The sequence below is a fragment of the Dipodomys spectabilis genome, unplaced genomic scaffold (genome assembly GCF_019054845.1).
Source record: "Dipodomys spectabilis isolate Male_0828 unplaced genomic scaffold, ASM1905484v1 ptg000273l, whole genome shotgun sequence".
NCBI classification, from domain to species: Eukaryota; Metazoa; Chordata; class Mammalia; order Rodentia; family Heteromyidae; genus Dipodomys; species Dipodomys spectabilis.
Window position 1 is genome coordinate 8,118,034 of NW_024870950.1, and position 17,707 is coordinate 8,135,740.

Genomic DNA, 17,707 nt, shown 5'->3' on the forward strand with positions numbered 1-17,707 from the left:
CGTTCTGTAAATACCAGGACAGTGGAAAAAACAAAAAAACAAAACCTATGCAGATTAAGGATTGTGTGTTTTTTGTTTTTTTTGGTCAGTCATGGGGCTTGAACTCTAGGCTTGGGCACTGTCCCTGCAATCTTCAGTTCAAGGCGAGCGCTCTACCGCTTGAGCCACAGTGCCACTTCCGGTTTTCTACTGGTTTATTGGAGATAAGAGCCTCACAGACTTTCCTGCTTGGGCTGGCTTTGAACTGTGATCCTCAGATCTCAGCCTCCTGAGTAGCTAGGATTACAGGCTTGAGCCACCGGCGCCTGGCTTTATTTTAACTGCGCACACTTTGGGCTGGACAGATGCTTTAAAAAAGGTGGCCTAAAGACCAAGTGGCTAGTGTGCCATGAAGCCACCTTAGGGTCTGCCATCTTGCCAGCTTAAAAGAGGCAGCGTGGCTACCTACTGGAAGGCATGAGCATTGCTCAGTCTACAGGGACCACTCTGCCTCCTCCAGAGCCAGGTCTATGGCAAAACCACAATCTTCTTCTCCAGCTTCTGTGGCGGGAACAGGAAGTTTCTCATGATCTCATCCAGCTCCTCTAGAGCCAACTGGGCATGGAGTTTGGCCACATCATCAGGCTCCAATCGCACCACATACTTCAGCAGATGGTAGAGATCCTTGAGGACGTCCCGTAGCACCTGTAGGAGAGAAATAGGGTCATGACCATCTGTCTACTGAGATAAAACATGTAGGCTTCCTGAAGAAGTAATGCTTGAAGGCTGGAGGCATGGCTCAAGTAGTACAGTACCAGGCAAGCAAGAAAGCCAAACAAGTGAGAGCCCTCAGTTCAAACCCTGGGACTGGCAGGAAATAAAAATGGTAGTGATGGTTCAGGTACATGTAGAACAAAGCTGCCTTTCCCACAGCTGCCCTCCTTCTGGCTTCCTGTACTTTTTCCTTTCCTCTCCTGAGCTCTCATTCCAGGCTGTAGGGGACGTGATCTGTCAGCTACATGCAAACACACACACTCCTATGCTAACAGGGCCCCATGCTGCTTGATTTAATGATCTCTTATTGCAACCTGAACATTCTGTAAGTGAAATCCAGTGAGAGACATGGAGCATGCACAAGAGCAAATGCAAAAGGTCTATGTCAACTGTTGGTTACTAGTGTATTTGCCTGTAATGGTCACTATGTCCCAGGAGCAAAGAATTTTGAGAGACTTGCAATGTATGGGAGTTCAATGAAACTTGTCTGTTTCATTTACAAAGTCCTGTCTTTGAGTGACCCACCTCTCACTCAGCCAGAAGCTACTTCCAATAGAAAGAAGGCAATGGCTCTACAACAAAGATGACAAAGAACTGTGTGTCAAATCCTTTCTTGCTCATTTACTTCTGTTTTAGCCAATCACCCCAAAAATGATGGCAGAGATGGAACCAGGACAACCTGTAGTTCTTTCTTCCTTCCAGTCCTATTTTCAGTAATTCAAAGGTTGAGAATGTTGGGAGCAAGGTGCATGTATCAAGGAGTGACATAAAGACCTGAGTTCATGTCATTTTTTCACTGTCTGCAAAGGAGGAAATACATATGCATATACCAGCTATGGAATACAAATTGTTTAATCTTAACGATTGTGCATATGAATTAAATGTTCTCATATTTGCATTTAAAATTCACACTGCACAAAATAAAGATGGGCTGTAAAATTCATGCTAATAATTTCATCTCTTAATTTTTCTCGACTCAAAACAACATTAACAGCAATACTAAAGTACCATGATGAGTCAAGAGAGAGAAACTGGAAGAAAGGCAATAACTTTATATATTTTATGACATTGCTGTAGTGCTTGTCTTTTAAAGAGGGATCTTGCAGGTGTGTGTGTGTGTGTGTGTGTGTGTGTGTGTGTGTGTGTGTGTGTGTGTGTGTGTGTGTGTGTGTGTGTGTGTGTGTGTGTGTGTGTGTGTGTGTGTGTGTGTGTGTGTGTGTGTGTGTGTGTGTGTGTGTGTGTGTGTGTGTGTGTGTGTGTGTTCTGGTCCTGGGGTTGAACTCAGGGCCTGAGCACTGTCCCTGAGCTTTTTTCCCCTAAAGGACAAAGCTTTACCACTTGAACTACAGCTCCACTTCTGTTTTTTTTTTTAAGTTAACTGGAGATAAGAGTCTGGAGGGCTTTTCCTGCCTGGGTTGGCTTCAAATCTCGACCCTCAGATCTTAGCCTCCTGAGTAGCTAGGATTACAGGCATGAGCCACTGGCACCCAGAGAATTCTGCATTTTGATTTGATACTGGGTCACATATGATGGCACCAGTCCTTCGGACTTTCAGTGCTTCCTATCCAACATTACCTCATCCCTGACAGCTCCTCAGGTTGCTGCTGAGATACAACAGAAGTCAGGTTGGCAGGGTAGGCATAGACCTAACTGGAGCACTATGCTCCCACCCTCTCACAACTTATCTTTGCATGATGTAGGAATTTGGGGGAAAGTCTTAGGATACTTCTGACAAATAAGAAAGGGAAAAAAGATGATCATGTAATGAACTGAGACTCCAGAAGTTCTATATGTGAGATGCTCTCTGCTAAAATACACTGGAGAAAAGATTAGAGACTGGTCTTTAAGCTGGTTTTGCTTAGAAACTACCTTTCTTGCCAGGTGCTGGTGGCTCACACCTGTAATCCTAATCTGAGGAGCACGGTTCAAAGCCAGCCTGGGCAGGAAAGGCTGTGAGACTCTTATCCTCCAATAAACCACTCAGAAAACCAGAAATGAGACTGTGGCTCCTCAAAGAAGTTCTATCTTTCCTGGCAGTATGAAAATGACACTATTCTGGAAAGAGGATAACTTCCCAGTGACTGCCTCATGATTACTCATTCATTAGGACAGGTCTGTATTGTGCCCAGGCAGTAGGCTTATGATATAAAAGATGGAAAATGCACAAATCCACCTCTTTGTCAGCCCCAGCTGGGGGGGGGGGGGGGAGGGGCAGGTATACACTTCTCACAGTGGTCTCTGCTCTAAATCCTTCTGATTCTGTGCAGGAAAAGGAAGTTCCCTCATCTTTAGAACTGGGCCTTCACTTTCACATTTACTGAGTGGCAGCAAAGAAGGGCTTTGAGAAGCTCTAGTAAGTCTCTTCACTCCCAAGCCACCTCAAAGAAAGGTCAGTCATGGGGCTTGAAATCTGGGCCTGGGCACTGTCCCTCAGCTCTTCAGCTCAAGGCTAGTGCTCTACCACTTGAGCCACAGTCTCACTTCTGGTTTTCTGAGTGGTTTATTGGAGGATAAGAGTCTCACAGCCTTTCCTGCCCGGGCTGGCTTTGAACTGTGATCCTCAGATTAGGATTACAGGTGTGAGCCACCAGCACCTGGCAAGAAAGGTAGTTTCTAAGCAAAACCAGCTTAAAGACCAGTCTCTAATCTTTTCTCCAGTGTATTTTAGCAGAGAGCATCTCACATATAGAACTTCTGGAGTCTCAGTTCATTACATGATCATCTTTTTTCCCTTTCTTATTTGTCAGAAGTATCCTAAGACTTTCCCCCAAATTCCTACATCCTCCTAACTTCAAAGAAATACACCTTTACCTAGTTGAAAGGGGAAGTCCTGAGGTGTTCTATTCATCTAGGGTGTGGGTAGGAAATTTCCTCTTGGCACTGCTGTGTCCTTAACCTAACAGTAAAGCTTGTGCAAACACTAGTTCAACTTTGAGGGATGCAGAACTTCTGTTATCAGGCACCGGATCTCTTTTTTTAGGTAACTAAGTGTTAAGCAAAGGTTCCTTCTTAATTAATGGGTCTATTTTAGCAACCCATCCTCATACAGCTTCTCCCCAATCCCAGTAACTCCAGGGATCCCACACATCACAGGACTTCCTTTGGACTCCCCAAGGATCAAAGCTTCCTGCCAGCCAGGGATTGTCACCAAATCCCATGGATCAGGGGCTGAATACAAGGAGAGTTCAAAGGTAAAGTTACTCACAGGGGCCTCTCAGGTGGGCAGGATATAGGCAATCCAGCAGAGGAAACCTCTCATTAAGACTTCAACACACCTGCCATTCATCTCTGGCAGCCTGGAGCCCAGGAACTCCCAGGGAAAGGAAAGGGGGAAGGGAGAGGTGTAGGTGGCGTGGCTGAGCTGAGGCAGCTTAGTGCAGCAGGTTGAAAGAAGCATTCTCTCCATCTTAGCTGTTCTTTGGCCAAGCTTGTTTGGCTGTTTGGTGTTATGGATCAAACCCAAGGCATTACACATGCTAAATACACATTCTATCACTGAGTTAGATATCTCCAGCCTGGCCAGAGACAACTTAAAGTACTCTCATTCCTTTTCTGAAAACTTTGGAAGGAAATAAGAGTCCAGGAGTTTATCAAAGAATTGTAGAGTGTGTAACACATACATGTGTACACACACACACACACACACACACACACAGAGCATACTCTCTCCTCTGCCCCACCTTCTCTGGTGCCAGTTTCCCTCAAACACACAAAGCCTCGGGGGATAAGGGCAGTGTTTGGGGCTAGAGTGACTAAGAAAAGGCAGGAAGAGGCAGGGCTTACTCAAAGGGACCATCGAGAGCCAAAGACTGCCCTGGGCACACAGGTGCACTTTCAATGCAAAGAAAGGCAGGAAAGCAGTGTTTGACAATTTCAATAAGCTCAGCCCAACATCTCTGAAGAGGCTTTATTCTTGAGTTCAGATCAAAAGAAGAATGCATGGCAGATACCTTTCTTTTTAGTTCCTAAATATACTTATTTTTTTATTATAAAAGCCATAAACAACAATGCAGGGTAGATGGAAAATATAGAAGAAAAAAAGCACATCTCTCGTCAAACTATCTTTCTGACACAAGTTCTATTAGCAGGGCATTTAGTAATGAACAGATAGTTGTGTGTGTGTGTGCTGTGTGTGTGTGTGTGTGTGTGTGTGTGTGTGCATGCGCACATGGTCCTGGGGCTTGGACTAGGTTCCCTGAGCTTGTTTTGCTCAAGGTTAGCACTCATACCACTTTTTTGTGGATAATAGGAAATAAGATTCTTATGGAGTCAGGTGCAGGTGGCTCATGCCTGTAATCCTAACTACTCAGAAGGCTGAGATCGGAGGATCTTGGTTCAAAGCCAGCCCGGGCAAGAATGTCACAGATATAAGATTCTTATCTCCAATTAACCACCAGAGAATTGAAGTGGAGCTATGGCTCAAAGTGGTAGTATTAGCCTTGAGTGCAAAAGTGCGGGGACAGCACCCTGAGTTCAAGCCCTATAATTGAAAAAAAAAAAAAAAAAAGCTCTCATGGGCTTTCCTGCCCCTGCTGGCTTCAAACAACTATGATTCTCAGAGTTCAGCTTATTTAGTAGCTAGGATTACAGGGGTGAGTTGTTGGTGCCCAGCAGTTACATTAAAAAAAATCATCTCAAGATTTAACATTTTTATTTCAAGATGATTTGACTAGAAGATCTTAGATGAGCAAAACTATTATCCTTCTGTTATTAATATGTGTAATTAACAAAATGCAAAAGAATGATCACAAATGAGCCACTTCCAGAAACAAGGATGCAGTAAGATAAGAATTGGCAGAGGCTTTTCCATGTACAATTCCTTTTTTGTTGTTGTTGGTCATGAGGCTTGAATTTAGAGCCTGGGTGCTGTCTCTGGCTTTTCTGCTCAAGGTTAGTGTTCTACCACTTTGAGCCATAGCACCACTTCTGGTTTTCTGACGGTTAATTGGAGATAAAAGTCTCATAGCTTTTCCTACCTGGGCTGGCTTTGAACCATGATCCTCAGATCTCAGCCTCCTGAGGTGCTATTATTACAGGTGTCAGCCACCAGCTGACTTCCAGGTACCATTTCTTCTCTCTCCTCTCTCCTCCCTCTGTCCCTCCCTCCCTCTCTCCCTTCCCTTCTCTCTGTCTCGCTGTCTCCCTCTCCCCGCCCCCTCTGAGAAAGGTCTTCATATGTCATCAGACATGGAGGCACAGAGATCAAAATGAGGGCTCCTAGATACTGAATAAAAGCTAGCATCTCAGTGTATACCTATAATCCCAGCTATTTGGAAGACTAAGGTGGCTACAGCCTGGGAAGTGGATTAAAATATAAGATGACTCTATCTTGGAACAGAAAGGGATGAAGGGAAAAAAAGAAAAGAAAGAAAGGAAAGGAGGGAGGGAGGGAGAACTACATGTGATTTTTGTGGCTGAGGGAAGGAGAGTGAGCAGATGAGTTAGAGGGTAGAGTCTAGGATCATCAACAGAGAAGAACTCAGCAAATGTTTCCAAAATTGTGTGCAAGAGGCTATGCTAAATATTCTGGGTGACTAGGGACAATGTCTCTGGAACTCACTCCATAGATGAAGGCAACATGCAGAGTTGAACCTGGGAAGGCTGAGGTAATCCTGGAGCTCCCATTCCTAGCCTGGAAGTAACACTCCTTTCCTTGAAGGTTCTTGTTGAGAATCAATGTGAAAGTAAACACTGGTAAAGATCTGAGCACAGGACTGCATAAGATGGATGTTAAGCAAGTGGTGTTTGTCAGTCTCCTCATTAATAGTATGATATCTTGAATGACTTAACAGCTTGTTAGTATCCTATCACTGAGTCTGGAGCTCAGCCTAGTATGCAGCAAGGAGGGAGGAATGAATAATAGCTGCTCCTTGCATAGCACTTGATATGTGGAATGTGTGGTCCTAGACATTTTATCTAATAACTCATTTCATCCTCACAACAACACAACAGAAGAAGAACTATGATATCTCCATTTTTCCCAGGGTTACACAGCTAGTACTATGCAGAGCCAGGAGTCAAACCTTGGCAGTCTGACTCTGGAGCTGGTATTCTCTACCAATCACCACATTATTCTGCATCCCTAAATGATTATTATTCCCACTACTATGAAGTGGGGCTCATGAAACACACATATTGTCTGTTGTGGGGTTAGAGATGATGTATACAGAAGTGTTTGCTATCATAAGCAAATTCCAAAGATCATTATTATTATCACCACCACATTAAGTGGGTATGTCACCAAGAAGCTAAAAAAACAAGGGAAAACGCTTATCTCTGAAATCAAATACTAGAGAAAAGCCAACAAATAAACAAAATGGCCAGGTCTGTGCATAGTGCATAAGCGATGAGGAGCTGTGGAGGACACACAGACTCAAGCTGTCTAAGGCAGGAGTCGGCTAGCGTGAATTGATGTGCAGCCCACTGGAGCACCCTGATTGTGTTGCTGTGCAGAATTGAGGGCACGAGGAGGAATTCTGCGGTGAGTAGCCTTCCAAGGTAATGGGAAGAAAACAAATCAGAGAAGCAGGATGGAGGCAGCAGTCCCCACTCTATTCAGGAGCTCTGCCCTATACTCTAAACTCCAAAGCTTCACTTTGATGGATCTCTGAAAAAGAAATTAGGGCCAATTCAAAGAAAAGCACCAGGCTTTTGAGATATGTCATTGAAAGCTCTGCGAGGGTCAGTGAGAAAAGGCAGGATTACTGATGTCTATACAGGGTTTTCAGCCATGCCTGACACACAGATACGCTGAGCTCAGGGAGGCATTATTAACTAGAGGTTACTGAGCCTTTGAAAACCCTTCCATTTTCACAGTATTTCTCTGCTAGACCTAGAGATAAATGGCAATTTTACCCTTTTGGGACTATGTCTGACTGTTAAATGGAGAGAGCATCCCCAGTGTGAACTGGAGATGAGCCGGGAAAGGAATGGCAGGGCTGGCACATGGTTTTCATTGAAACAGTAAAAGAGAAACGGTCAACTGGTCAATTGCCAAAAGTGTTACAGGGACACAGACAGGCCAGGAAGAGTAGGGACAAAGAACAAGATGGCAGCTGGCAGTCAACCCCTAGCAGGGGTGACAGCTCAGGGTCCTAAACAAAAAAACAGGCTGTCACACACCTAAAGTGTATGCCGCTAGCAGGCGAGCTCCTGCTAAGCTCCACTGGAGGCTTAGCAGGGCACAGACGGTGCAGCTGGCTGGCGGCAGGGACAGGAGCAGCCGCTGCTGCAGAGGTAGGAGAGGCAGTGGCGGCATCTTTTAGAATGTCTTTAAATAGCAACCCGAGGAAGGCGGCTGCTTTCCTGCTCCCCCACAGGCACTGAAATAGAACAAAGGCGGCAAGGAAAATGGCTGGAGCCTATGCAGAGATGGTGGGCTACTACTATTTGCTGTCGTGGGGGAGAAAGACTGGCAGCGCCATCCTGAGCAGGTGATTACAAGCCCAGCCTTAAAAGTGCAGTCAGTCACCTCAGGTGGTAGAGAAGCTTCATTGTCCCCTACCTGAGTATCTCCATGCTGGTACCTGCTGAGGGCAACACAGTTCTGTTTCCTTTCAGTCCCTAAAAGCTCCAGCGTGGAACTATACAGCACCTGTAAATGGCTCAGTACTACCCCATACTGAGTGCTTACTACTTCCAGGCAATGAGCAATTTAATCAAACCTTTCTCAAGTGTCATCTCACCAGCTACGATGCAGGTATTCCTGTCCACTTTTCAAATCAGGGCAAGGATTTGGAGATTATCTCTCAAGGATGAGGCTAGAACTCAAACCTGTATGTCAGGCCCAGTGTCATAAACCTTGCTTTTATGTGTACCTTATTGGGTAATCTGATATGCAGGGAGAACATGGTGAGATCTTTTTGTACCATCAGACTTGCTTGTTTGCAGGGTACCTGGCTGGCTAATGATGGAATGGAGCGGGGCAGCAGATAGGCTAGGGGTGATTCCAAGATTCAGAAGACCAGTTTGCTTTGAGGCTTGCCTCAGTGTAGCTTAAGTTAGCTGTACCTGTGTGGGTAGGGGATGTGCTGACTGTATTCCCCATGGTATCTACATGGTAGAACTCAATGTTCCCTGAAGGAGAATTCAGGAATATAGGGTTAGGAGGCTGAACCAAAGGCCAGAGAAAGTCAGAGGTGCTGCTACATCCATTAGAGGTCTGGCTGGGTCAGTGTTATATGCTAATATGCACATAGCGTAGCCCATGTTGGAGAAAGCAACCCCACCAGAAAAGTTGGCTATACTGCCTCATTCCCCACCTCTGCGACACATGAAAAAAATCCCTTGAATGTCTTTCCCTCTTATGTGGTACTAAGGAATCGAACCTAGGGCCTCATGCATGCAAGGCAAGCACTCTATTGCTGAGCAACCTTCCCAGCCCCAGGGGTTTTTGTTTTCTTTGTTTTTTAAAAAAAAACAACAACTTTTTTTTAATGCTCTCCAGGTGACACTAACAACCCACAAACAACCCTTATTAGAGTAAAAATGAGGATGTAGTAATGTAGGATGTTAGAACAACAACAACAACAAAAAACAGCAGGTAAGAGACAAGTAAAGAATATGCCTTGATTTCAAAATGGATGTCATTATTAATGACTCTGCCTACGAAAGAACTGTGAGTTACAAGGACAAAGTAATTTGGACATAACCCAATGCAATTTTTGATTTTCTTTTTCTTTTTTTGTGTGCGGGTACTAGGGCTGCTCTATCACTTTGAGTTAGAGATCTATTTCTGGTGGTTAACTGGAGATAAGTAACTGATGGATTTTTCTGCTTGAGCTGGCTTTGAACTTCGATCCTGAGAGCTCAGCTTCTCAAATAGCTAGGATTACAAGTGTAAGCTTCTAAGTATGGATACTCAACTTTTCAACTTCCTAGCAGGTATGGTGGTGCATGAGAGCAATTCCAGCTAATCAGGAGGCAGAGTCAGGGCATTACAATCTGAGGCCAGCCTGGGCAAAAGTTAGTAGGACTCTACCTCAAAAACAAGCAGGTTTGGTTGGGAAGGTGGCTCAGTGATACAATGCTTGCCTTGCATGCATGCGGCCCTGGGTTTGATTCCTCAACACCACATAAGCAAAAAGAAAAAAGCCTTGAGCTGAAGAGCTGAGGGACAGCGCCCAGGCCCAGAGTTCAGGCCCCACAACCGACAAAACAAAAAAAAACAAAAACAAAAACAAAAAACCCACAACAACAACAACAACAAAACCCCAAGCAGGCACAAACTGACTCAGGTCTGGTATAGGCAGGAATGAGATTTAATGATGTAACCCCCCAATTAAAAGGCAGTTTAACAAAATGAATATCAGGAAGCTGAAACATCTTGACTGCGATGGATGGAGGCTAAAGGGAGAGGGTAGATGAAAAGAAAGAGGCATGGTGGGTGAATACAGCCACAGACTCAATGTATATACATGAACATGTAACCAACATAACTTGTTGAAACGGATGAGGAGGGGACAGTGCTGGGCGGAATGATTGAAGGGGTGACTGACTGATGAAGAGGAATACATACGTGGACATGTTAAACTGTAACCCCTTTGTATAACTATTTGAAGACAGCAATAAATTTAAAACAAAGCAAAAAACAAAAACAAAAACAACCCAAGCAGGGATCGTGGTATACTCTTACTGTCCTAGCTACTCAGGAAGCAGAGGTAGGAGAACTATGGTAGGATGAAACCTATATGGGAAAACAAAAACAAAATAAACCCCTAAAAACAAAAGGACTAGTTAGGGGTGTGGATCAAAAGATGAAGTACTTGCCTAGCATACGTGGGGTCCTGAATTTAACAGCCCCCCCACTGAAAAAAAATTGTACCTTCTTGCCAAAGTATTAGAAGGATTTGTTCTTAAACCTGTGTGTGTGAAGCCTGGTTTTGAAGACAAGAGGATGTCATAAACTACTGCCATTCATTTTGTAGGAAAATGTAAGGATCAGGTAAGGCTGTCCCAGTCCCTGGGGTAGCCAGTTACAGCAGAAACCTTTGTCCAGATGGGAGGAATTAAGGGACATACATGTGTTAAAATTTTGACAGATTTTTTTATATAAAGTGAGAAGTTAACATTTTGAAATGTAGACCAACTCTGGATGTCCATCAATATTCAGTCTGTCATTCTTCCTCATGACTCCTCCCAGCTGGTTTGACAACAACCTAAGTACAACTCAACAGGAACTACAAAAAAAAAAAAACAAAAAACCAAACCTTTCCAAGTAAGAATAGACAAAAATTTCCTCCTTAAGAGAACTTGTTCAGACAACTTCAGCTGTTGGGAAACTGGAACACTGGAGGAGTTTATAAGTCCCAGAACTTTCATAGGGAAATTTAAGAGACATCTCTCTGGATGTCACAGTGAGGAGGTGTTTGGGGGCCCATGGTTTCCTGCTGGCACAGACATGAAGGCTAAGCACCACAGAATCTATGCCAATCCTGAGCCCATATGGAAAGTACTACAGCCAGTTTTATTTTACCTGAGAAGTCAGGAAAGGTTTTTCACAAGCAATGTAACACTTCAATGGAGTCCCTAAAAGATGAGTATAAGCCGATCACATGAATGAGTGAGGTAAAAGAAGGCATTTGAAGCGTAAGAAGTACATGAGGACTAGGGAAATGGCTCAAATGGTAGAGCACCTGCCTAGCAAGTACTAGATCCTGAGTTTAAAGCCCAGTATGAACCAAAATATGGAGGCAAATCATTGTGGAAAGTAAACAAGCCAAAGTAAACAGGTGGGGCTAACATGTATTGTCGGTCTTACAAAGGACTCTGGTCTTCATTTGGCACACAAAAAATACTAAAGCAGTATTAATGTAGATGGGTCATCTGCGGATTCACCCTTGACATATTCTTTACTTGTCTCTTACCTGCTGTTTTTTTTTTTTTTGTTGTTGTTGTTCTAACATCCTACATTACTACATCCTCATTTTTACTCGAATAAGGGTTGTTTGTGGGTTGTTAGTGTCACCTGGAGAGCATTAAAAAAAAGTTGCTTTTTTTAAAAAAGATCTTTCTGGTTCAAATTCTTTTGCCATTTAAGTAACTGAACCACAGTCAATCCACAGAATTCGAGAAGTACAGGGGTGAAGGACAAAAATCCAAGACACCTACAACAAATCATTTTCCCCTCAGGTACAACCTCAAGCTAGTTCTAATCACAGCCCACCACATTTCTGTGTGTGGTTTGATCAAGCATGGTTAAAAACTATGAATTTCAAAAAGAAAAAAATTAAATTTCTACACATGCATTGGGAACCCTAGTAGATATAGAGATTTCAGTCACTCCTTTGTTATTATTAGTTGTGTTTAAATTACTGTGTTATTTGAGAATTTTCTTGCACTTAATCTTGTAAAGATCTGCCTCCCAAAGCAAATGGTGCCCATAAAGCAAAGGTAAAAGTTAGTGAACTTAAACAAAGTGTTAAAGTGACAATTCTAGATTTATTGAAAGGCAGCATGCCTTTAGAAAAGTTGGGTGGTGTTATGGGAAAAATGTATCAAGCATCTGTAGTACAGTGTTGAACTCTGCATCCAAGCATTCATGGCTTTACTTCAGTGGCAATCTCTCTGCAACAACACATAACCTTCAGATAGCAAAGGTCTATTGTAGGTTCTTCAGAACAGCTGAGTGGACAGAGTGACAGCCACAGTTCTATTGCTGAGCATCTAATTGTAAACTTGCTGGAACTCAATTTTCTTTTCCACAATTAGAGTTAATAATCACATTTCTCCTCCAAGGTTGTTAGGAGGATTCAGGGGATAATGGATTGAAGAGCTTCGTGGTATACAATAAGCCCTTAATATATTTTCACATATTATTAAGTACCTAACCTCAGAGGATGAGAAATCACTTGGTGCAGATCTGCAATCAGTAAGCAAAGCATGAGGTTATGAAAATGAACTGGGGTGTACCCCACTGTATCATTCTGGGCACTCATTTCCCATCACTTCAAGAAATGTACATAAAGTCAAAACTTCTTGTTTTCAGAGCACTAAAAGACAAAAGGGTTCTGCAACCCAGATACCATAAAATCCACCCTCTTAAATTATAAATCAGCATATTAAGTATATTCTTACATATTATGTACAACCATCACTACTGTCTAGTTCCAGATCATTTTCACCAATCCAAAATTAAAACGAGGAGGAGGAGGAGGAGGGGGGAGGAGGAGGAGGAGGAGGAGGAGGAAGAGGAGGAGGAAGAGGAGGAGGAGGAGGAGGAGAAAAGATTCCTTGATTCCTTTCTTCTTCTTCTTTTTTTTTGTGCAAGTACTGGGGTTTGAACTCAAGCCCTCAAACTCACTTAGCTTTCTTGCTTGGCTGAAGCTCTACTACTAAACCCATCCCTCAAGCCCTACTATTCCCCAGTTATTTTGGAGATGGAGTCTTGTAGTCTTTTCTTCCTGGGCTGGCTTTGAACTATCATCCTCTGGATTTCAGCTATTGAGCAGCTAGGATTACAAGAAAGGGACACCTGTGCCCAGCTATAAGATATATATTTTAAGTAAAATCAAGCAAAATAGTTGCTATAATAATCTGACTCAGAGAAGGGAAACAGTAGTCTTTTGCAAACCCAGTGCTTAATTTGTTTACTGACTCACTTTAATGATGTTAAGGTACCCTGGGTAACATGACAAACTGTGTTCTAGATATACAAGGAAGAAAGGGGACAGTACGATATTTTCCTTAGCACATGGCCAATATGAGTTACCAGCAGCAACTGGAAATGAATGCTAAATCTTCCTGGCATTAGCTTTGGAAAGTTCTAACCAGGGTCTCTTCATGAACTTGTTTCTTCATTCATAAAACAAGATAGCTGGATTCTTTCCCAAATAATGTTTCATGAAACATTATTACTTGGCATGCATATGATGGCAAAGTATTCCTTGGTAAATGAACTTAGGAAATTGTTACTTCTCTATGCTATAAGGCTTCTCAGACTCAATAATAAAATGACATGTATGGAATCTCCAGGAGAGCAACAGATAGATGTATACAGCACTTTCCAAACTTAATTGACTATAAAGACCTTATTTCAAAGGAGCAACTCATGATGTTAGTATACTAAGAGATATTTTTGTGTTACATAAGTTAAATGTCTATAAATTTTCTTTCACCTCTAATATCCTAAAATCCTGTGACTTTCAATGTCTAAAGTCTTCTTGGTGCCTTTATATCAGAATTGGAAGCAGAAGGAATAGCCTCTCTACAGAAAGTACAATATATCCTAAGTCTGATGCAGAAAAGGAAGAGAAATCCGAGTCTAAGGTATGTAGATCTATGTAAATGATTATGCAGAAGAGGCAGATAGGGAGCAGTTTTAAATGTTAGGCCTTTCAAACTGTCACTTATGTTTTCACCCAGAAAGGCTGAACATTTATAGTTCAGTAGTAACAAAAAGGTAGTAAGTTCTAGTCTTTTCAGCTTGAATCTATCTTGGATCCATCATCATCATCATCATCATCATCATCATCATCATCATCATCATCATCATGTGGGTTTGGCCAAGCTACTGCTTTGGAACTGTGTGGGACCATACTCTAGTCCCTGGCACACACACCCCTACCCTACTGGTCATAAATGACTATGGTGCAGGCTGAGCAATCCTACCTGGCCCAGCAAGTTGATTAATCTGGAGATATAAGTTATCTTAGCTGGAACATCAAGTCTCTTCCCTGGATTTTTTTTCTTCAGTACTGGGATTTGAACTTAAGCCTCATGCTTTACACCCACCTGTTTGTGCCATCATTTGAACCACTCCTTTAGCCATTTATTCTGCTGGTTATTTTTAGATGGGGGTTTTCTGCTCTCAGCCACCCAAGTAGCCAGGATTACAGATATGAGTCCCTGGCACCCAGCTTCTTCCCTGGAATTTTTGCATTTGAGGCAGAGGGGATCTGAGTGTTGGTGGTAAGATGCAACACTGACCTTGCAACAGGGGTCATGCTGTTGCCTTGGCAGAAAGCTGGACTCAGGGGCAAGGAGCAGCAGCATCTCAGCTTCTGGTTCTCAGTCTCTAACTCCCACACCCATCTCTGGTGTTCCCATATCATGGCTACTCAGCCATTTATTTCTTAAATAATTAATTAGGCTAAAAATTTCCCCTTGCTAAACTAGTTCAGACTTAGTCTCTTTGCTTTAAATAAAACCAAACTCGGACTACAGTCACATCTGCCATTCTACATACTTTGTCCATTGACAAAGAAAGATCTCTAGAACCACAAACTAAATAAACTTCTTTTTGTAATTTATCCATCCTGAGTTATAGCAAGATAAAATGAACTAACCCTAAGGTAGACACAAATGTCCAACAACTGGTGAATTTGAATAAACAAATGAAGTATATCTGTGTAATAGAATATTATTTGGACATAAAAAGGGATTAAGGGGCTGGGAAGGTGGCTCAGTGGTAGAGCACTTGCCTTGCATGCCTGAGGCCCTGAGTTCGATTCCTTAGCACCACATAAGCAAAAAGAAAAAAGTCAGAAGTGGTGCTGTGGCTCAAGTGGTAGAGCGCTAGCCTTGAGCTGAAGAGCTGAGGTTCAGCGCCCAAGCCCAGAGTTCAGGCCCCAGGCCCCACGACAGGACCCAAAAAAAAAAAAGGATTAAGTACTAATACATTAATACATGCTATTGCATGGCTGAATCTCGACCACATCATGCTAAGTGAAGAAAACCAGAAATGCTACATATTCTATATCAAGTGTTCAGAAAAAGCAAATCCACAGCCAGGGGCTGGTGGCTCATGCCTGTAATCCTAGCTACTCAAGAGGCTGAGATCTGAGAATCACAGTTCAAAGCCAAACTGGGCAGGAAAGTCTGTGAGACTCTTATTTCCAATTAACCACTCAGAAAACCAGAAGTGGCACTGTGGCTCAAGTGGTAGAGCGCTCATCTTGAGCTGAAGAACTAAGGGACAGCGTCCAGGCCCAGATTTCAAGCCCCACAATCAACAAAACTAAACAAAACAAAAAACAACATCAACAAAAAACAAATCCACAGAGATAGAAAATGAATTATTGGTTCCTGGGGATTTGGGGAGAAGAGAATGGGAGAATGATTGTTAATGGAAATAGAGTTCTCCTTTCTCCTTCCTTCCTTGCCTCCTCTCACATCCTTCTCTCCATCCTTCCCTCCCTTTCTTCCTTTCTTTTCAGCACTAGTGATCAAACCCAGGGCAATACACTGTAGGTAAGCATTCTACCACTGAGCTATGTCCTCCACCCAGGGAGGTATTTTAATTTTGGATTGGTGAAAATGATCTGGAACTAGACAGTAGTGATGGTTGTACATAATATAAGAATATACTTAATATGCTGATTTATAATTTAAGAGGGTGGATTTTATGGTATGTGATTTACACATCAGTTTAAAAGTTTGTGTGAGAAATAAAAATAAGGTGAATAAGAGACGGTTCTTGTGTCTTTGAGGAAGAAAACAGCACACAATCTTCTGCCTGTTTCTGGGTCAGCCGCAGTGATCTTACAGAAGACTGTCCCCATGTGCCTGGCTCTGGCCTGGCCTTTCTCCAGTTCACCAACATCCCTCAGGTTGTATCTGTCCCTAGCCAGGCACCATTCCCTCCTGACACTTTTCCAGTCCTGCCTAATGAGGCTTCTGTCTCAGATTCTGGGACAAAAATATTCCTGAAAAAAAAAAATGCCCTCTTGAAGGACTTCAGGGAATGACTTCTGAGGTGCTGCCCTATATAACAATTTTGCATTTGACAGATGGTAGAAATCCTTGGAAAAACATGCATTCATTAATAACCAAATGTATGGGAATAAACTTTGGAAAGTCAAGATTCTGGTTTGACTGGCTCTTTGGAAGTCAAAGACAGAAAATTGAGGATGAGCTTCTAAATATACACAAGAGGTATAAAAAGTCATCATACTTTTCCAGCCACAACTTGTCATAGAGACGTGATGAAAATGTTGTTTGTCAGAAAAAACATATACAGCTCAACAGAAACTAGAACATGGTGGCAGTCCCTATGTAACTGACTAGAATGTCACTTTTAAGTATTACCTTCTGTAATTAAGAAGTAGAGCATCAGGCTGGGTGCATGTGGATCACGCCTGTAATCCTAGCTACTCAGGGGGCTGAGATCTGAGGATTGCTGTTCAAAGCAAAGCAAAGTCCATGAGATTCTTATTTCCAATTAACACCAGAAAATAAGAAGTGGCACTGTGGCTCAAGTGGTAGAGCACTTGCCAAGAGCTGAAGAGCTCATTGACAGTACCTAGACCCAGAGTTCAAGTCCCATGACCGACAGAAGACAAAAAAAAAGAGAAGAGCATCATGACTAGGCATCAGTGGCTCATGCTTGTAACCCTAGCTACTTAGTAGAATATTGAGGCCAGAAGGATTGTAATTTGAAGCCAACCTGGGCAGGTAAAATTTTCTAGACTCCATCTCTGTAATAACCAGGAAAAACAGGACTAGAGGTGTGGCTCAAGTGGCAAAGAGCCAGCCTAGCAAGTGAGAGGCCCTGAGTTCAAACCCCAGTATAACATCATACCCAAATCATATTCCTTTTTCCTGCAATAGTGTAAAAGTGAGTAATGAGGGGCTGTGAAGGTGGCTCAGTGGTAGAGTGCTTGCCTTGCCTGCATGAGGCCCTGGGTTTAGTTCCTCAGCACCACATAAGCAAAAAAAGCCAGAAGTGGCGCTGTGGCTCAAGTGGTAGAGCACTAGCCTTGAGCTGAAGAGCTGAGGGACAGTGCCCAGGCCCCAAGTTCAGGCCCCATGACCAATTAAAAAAAAAAAAAAAGTGAGTAATGACAGAAGTGTTTTAATGGGGGGAGAAGGCTGGCTTTGAGTAGTGATCCTCAGATCTTAACCTTCTGAGTAGTTAGGGGCACACAGCTTCTATTCTGCTTTTAATGCCATTTAGCGATACATTTTTTTTTTTAAATTTAAAATTATAGTTCTTAGTCCTGGTACTCCTACTTGG

At 42.8% G+C, this 17,707-nt stretch overlaps 1 protein-coding gene across 3 annotated transcripts in view; it reads right to left on the reverse strand.

Annotated features, from left to right (window-relative positions):
- Nucleotides 1-314: 314 nt before the first annotated feature.
- Tango6 (transport and golgi organization 6 homolog) overlaps nt 315-17,707 on the reverse strand; it is a 144,497-nt gene continuing 127,104 nt past the window's right edge. For all 3 annotated transcript variants that reach the window (XM_042700644.1, XM_042700645.1, XM_042700643.1), the window contains exon 18: nt 315-684. In XM_042700644.1, the coding sequence (XP_042556578.1) occupies nt 508-684 (177 nt within the window). In that variant the 3' untranslated portion in view covers nt 315-507. The remainder of the gene's footprint in view (nt 685-17,707) is intronic.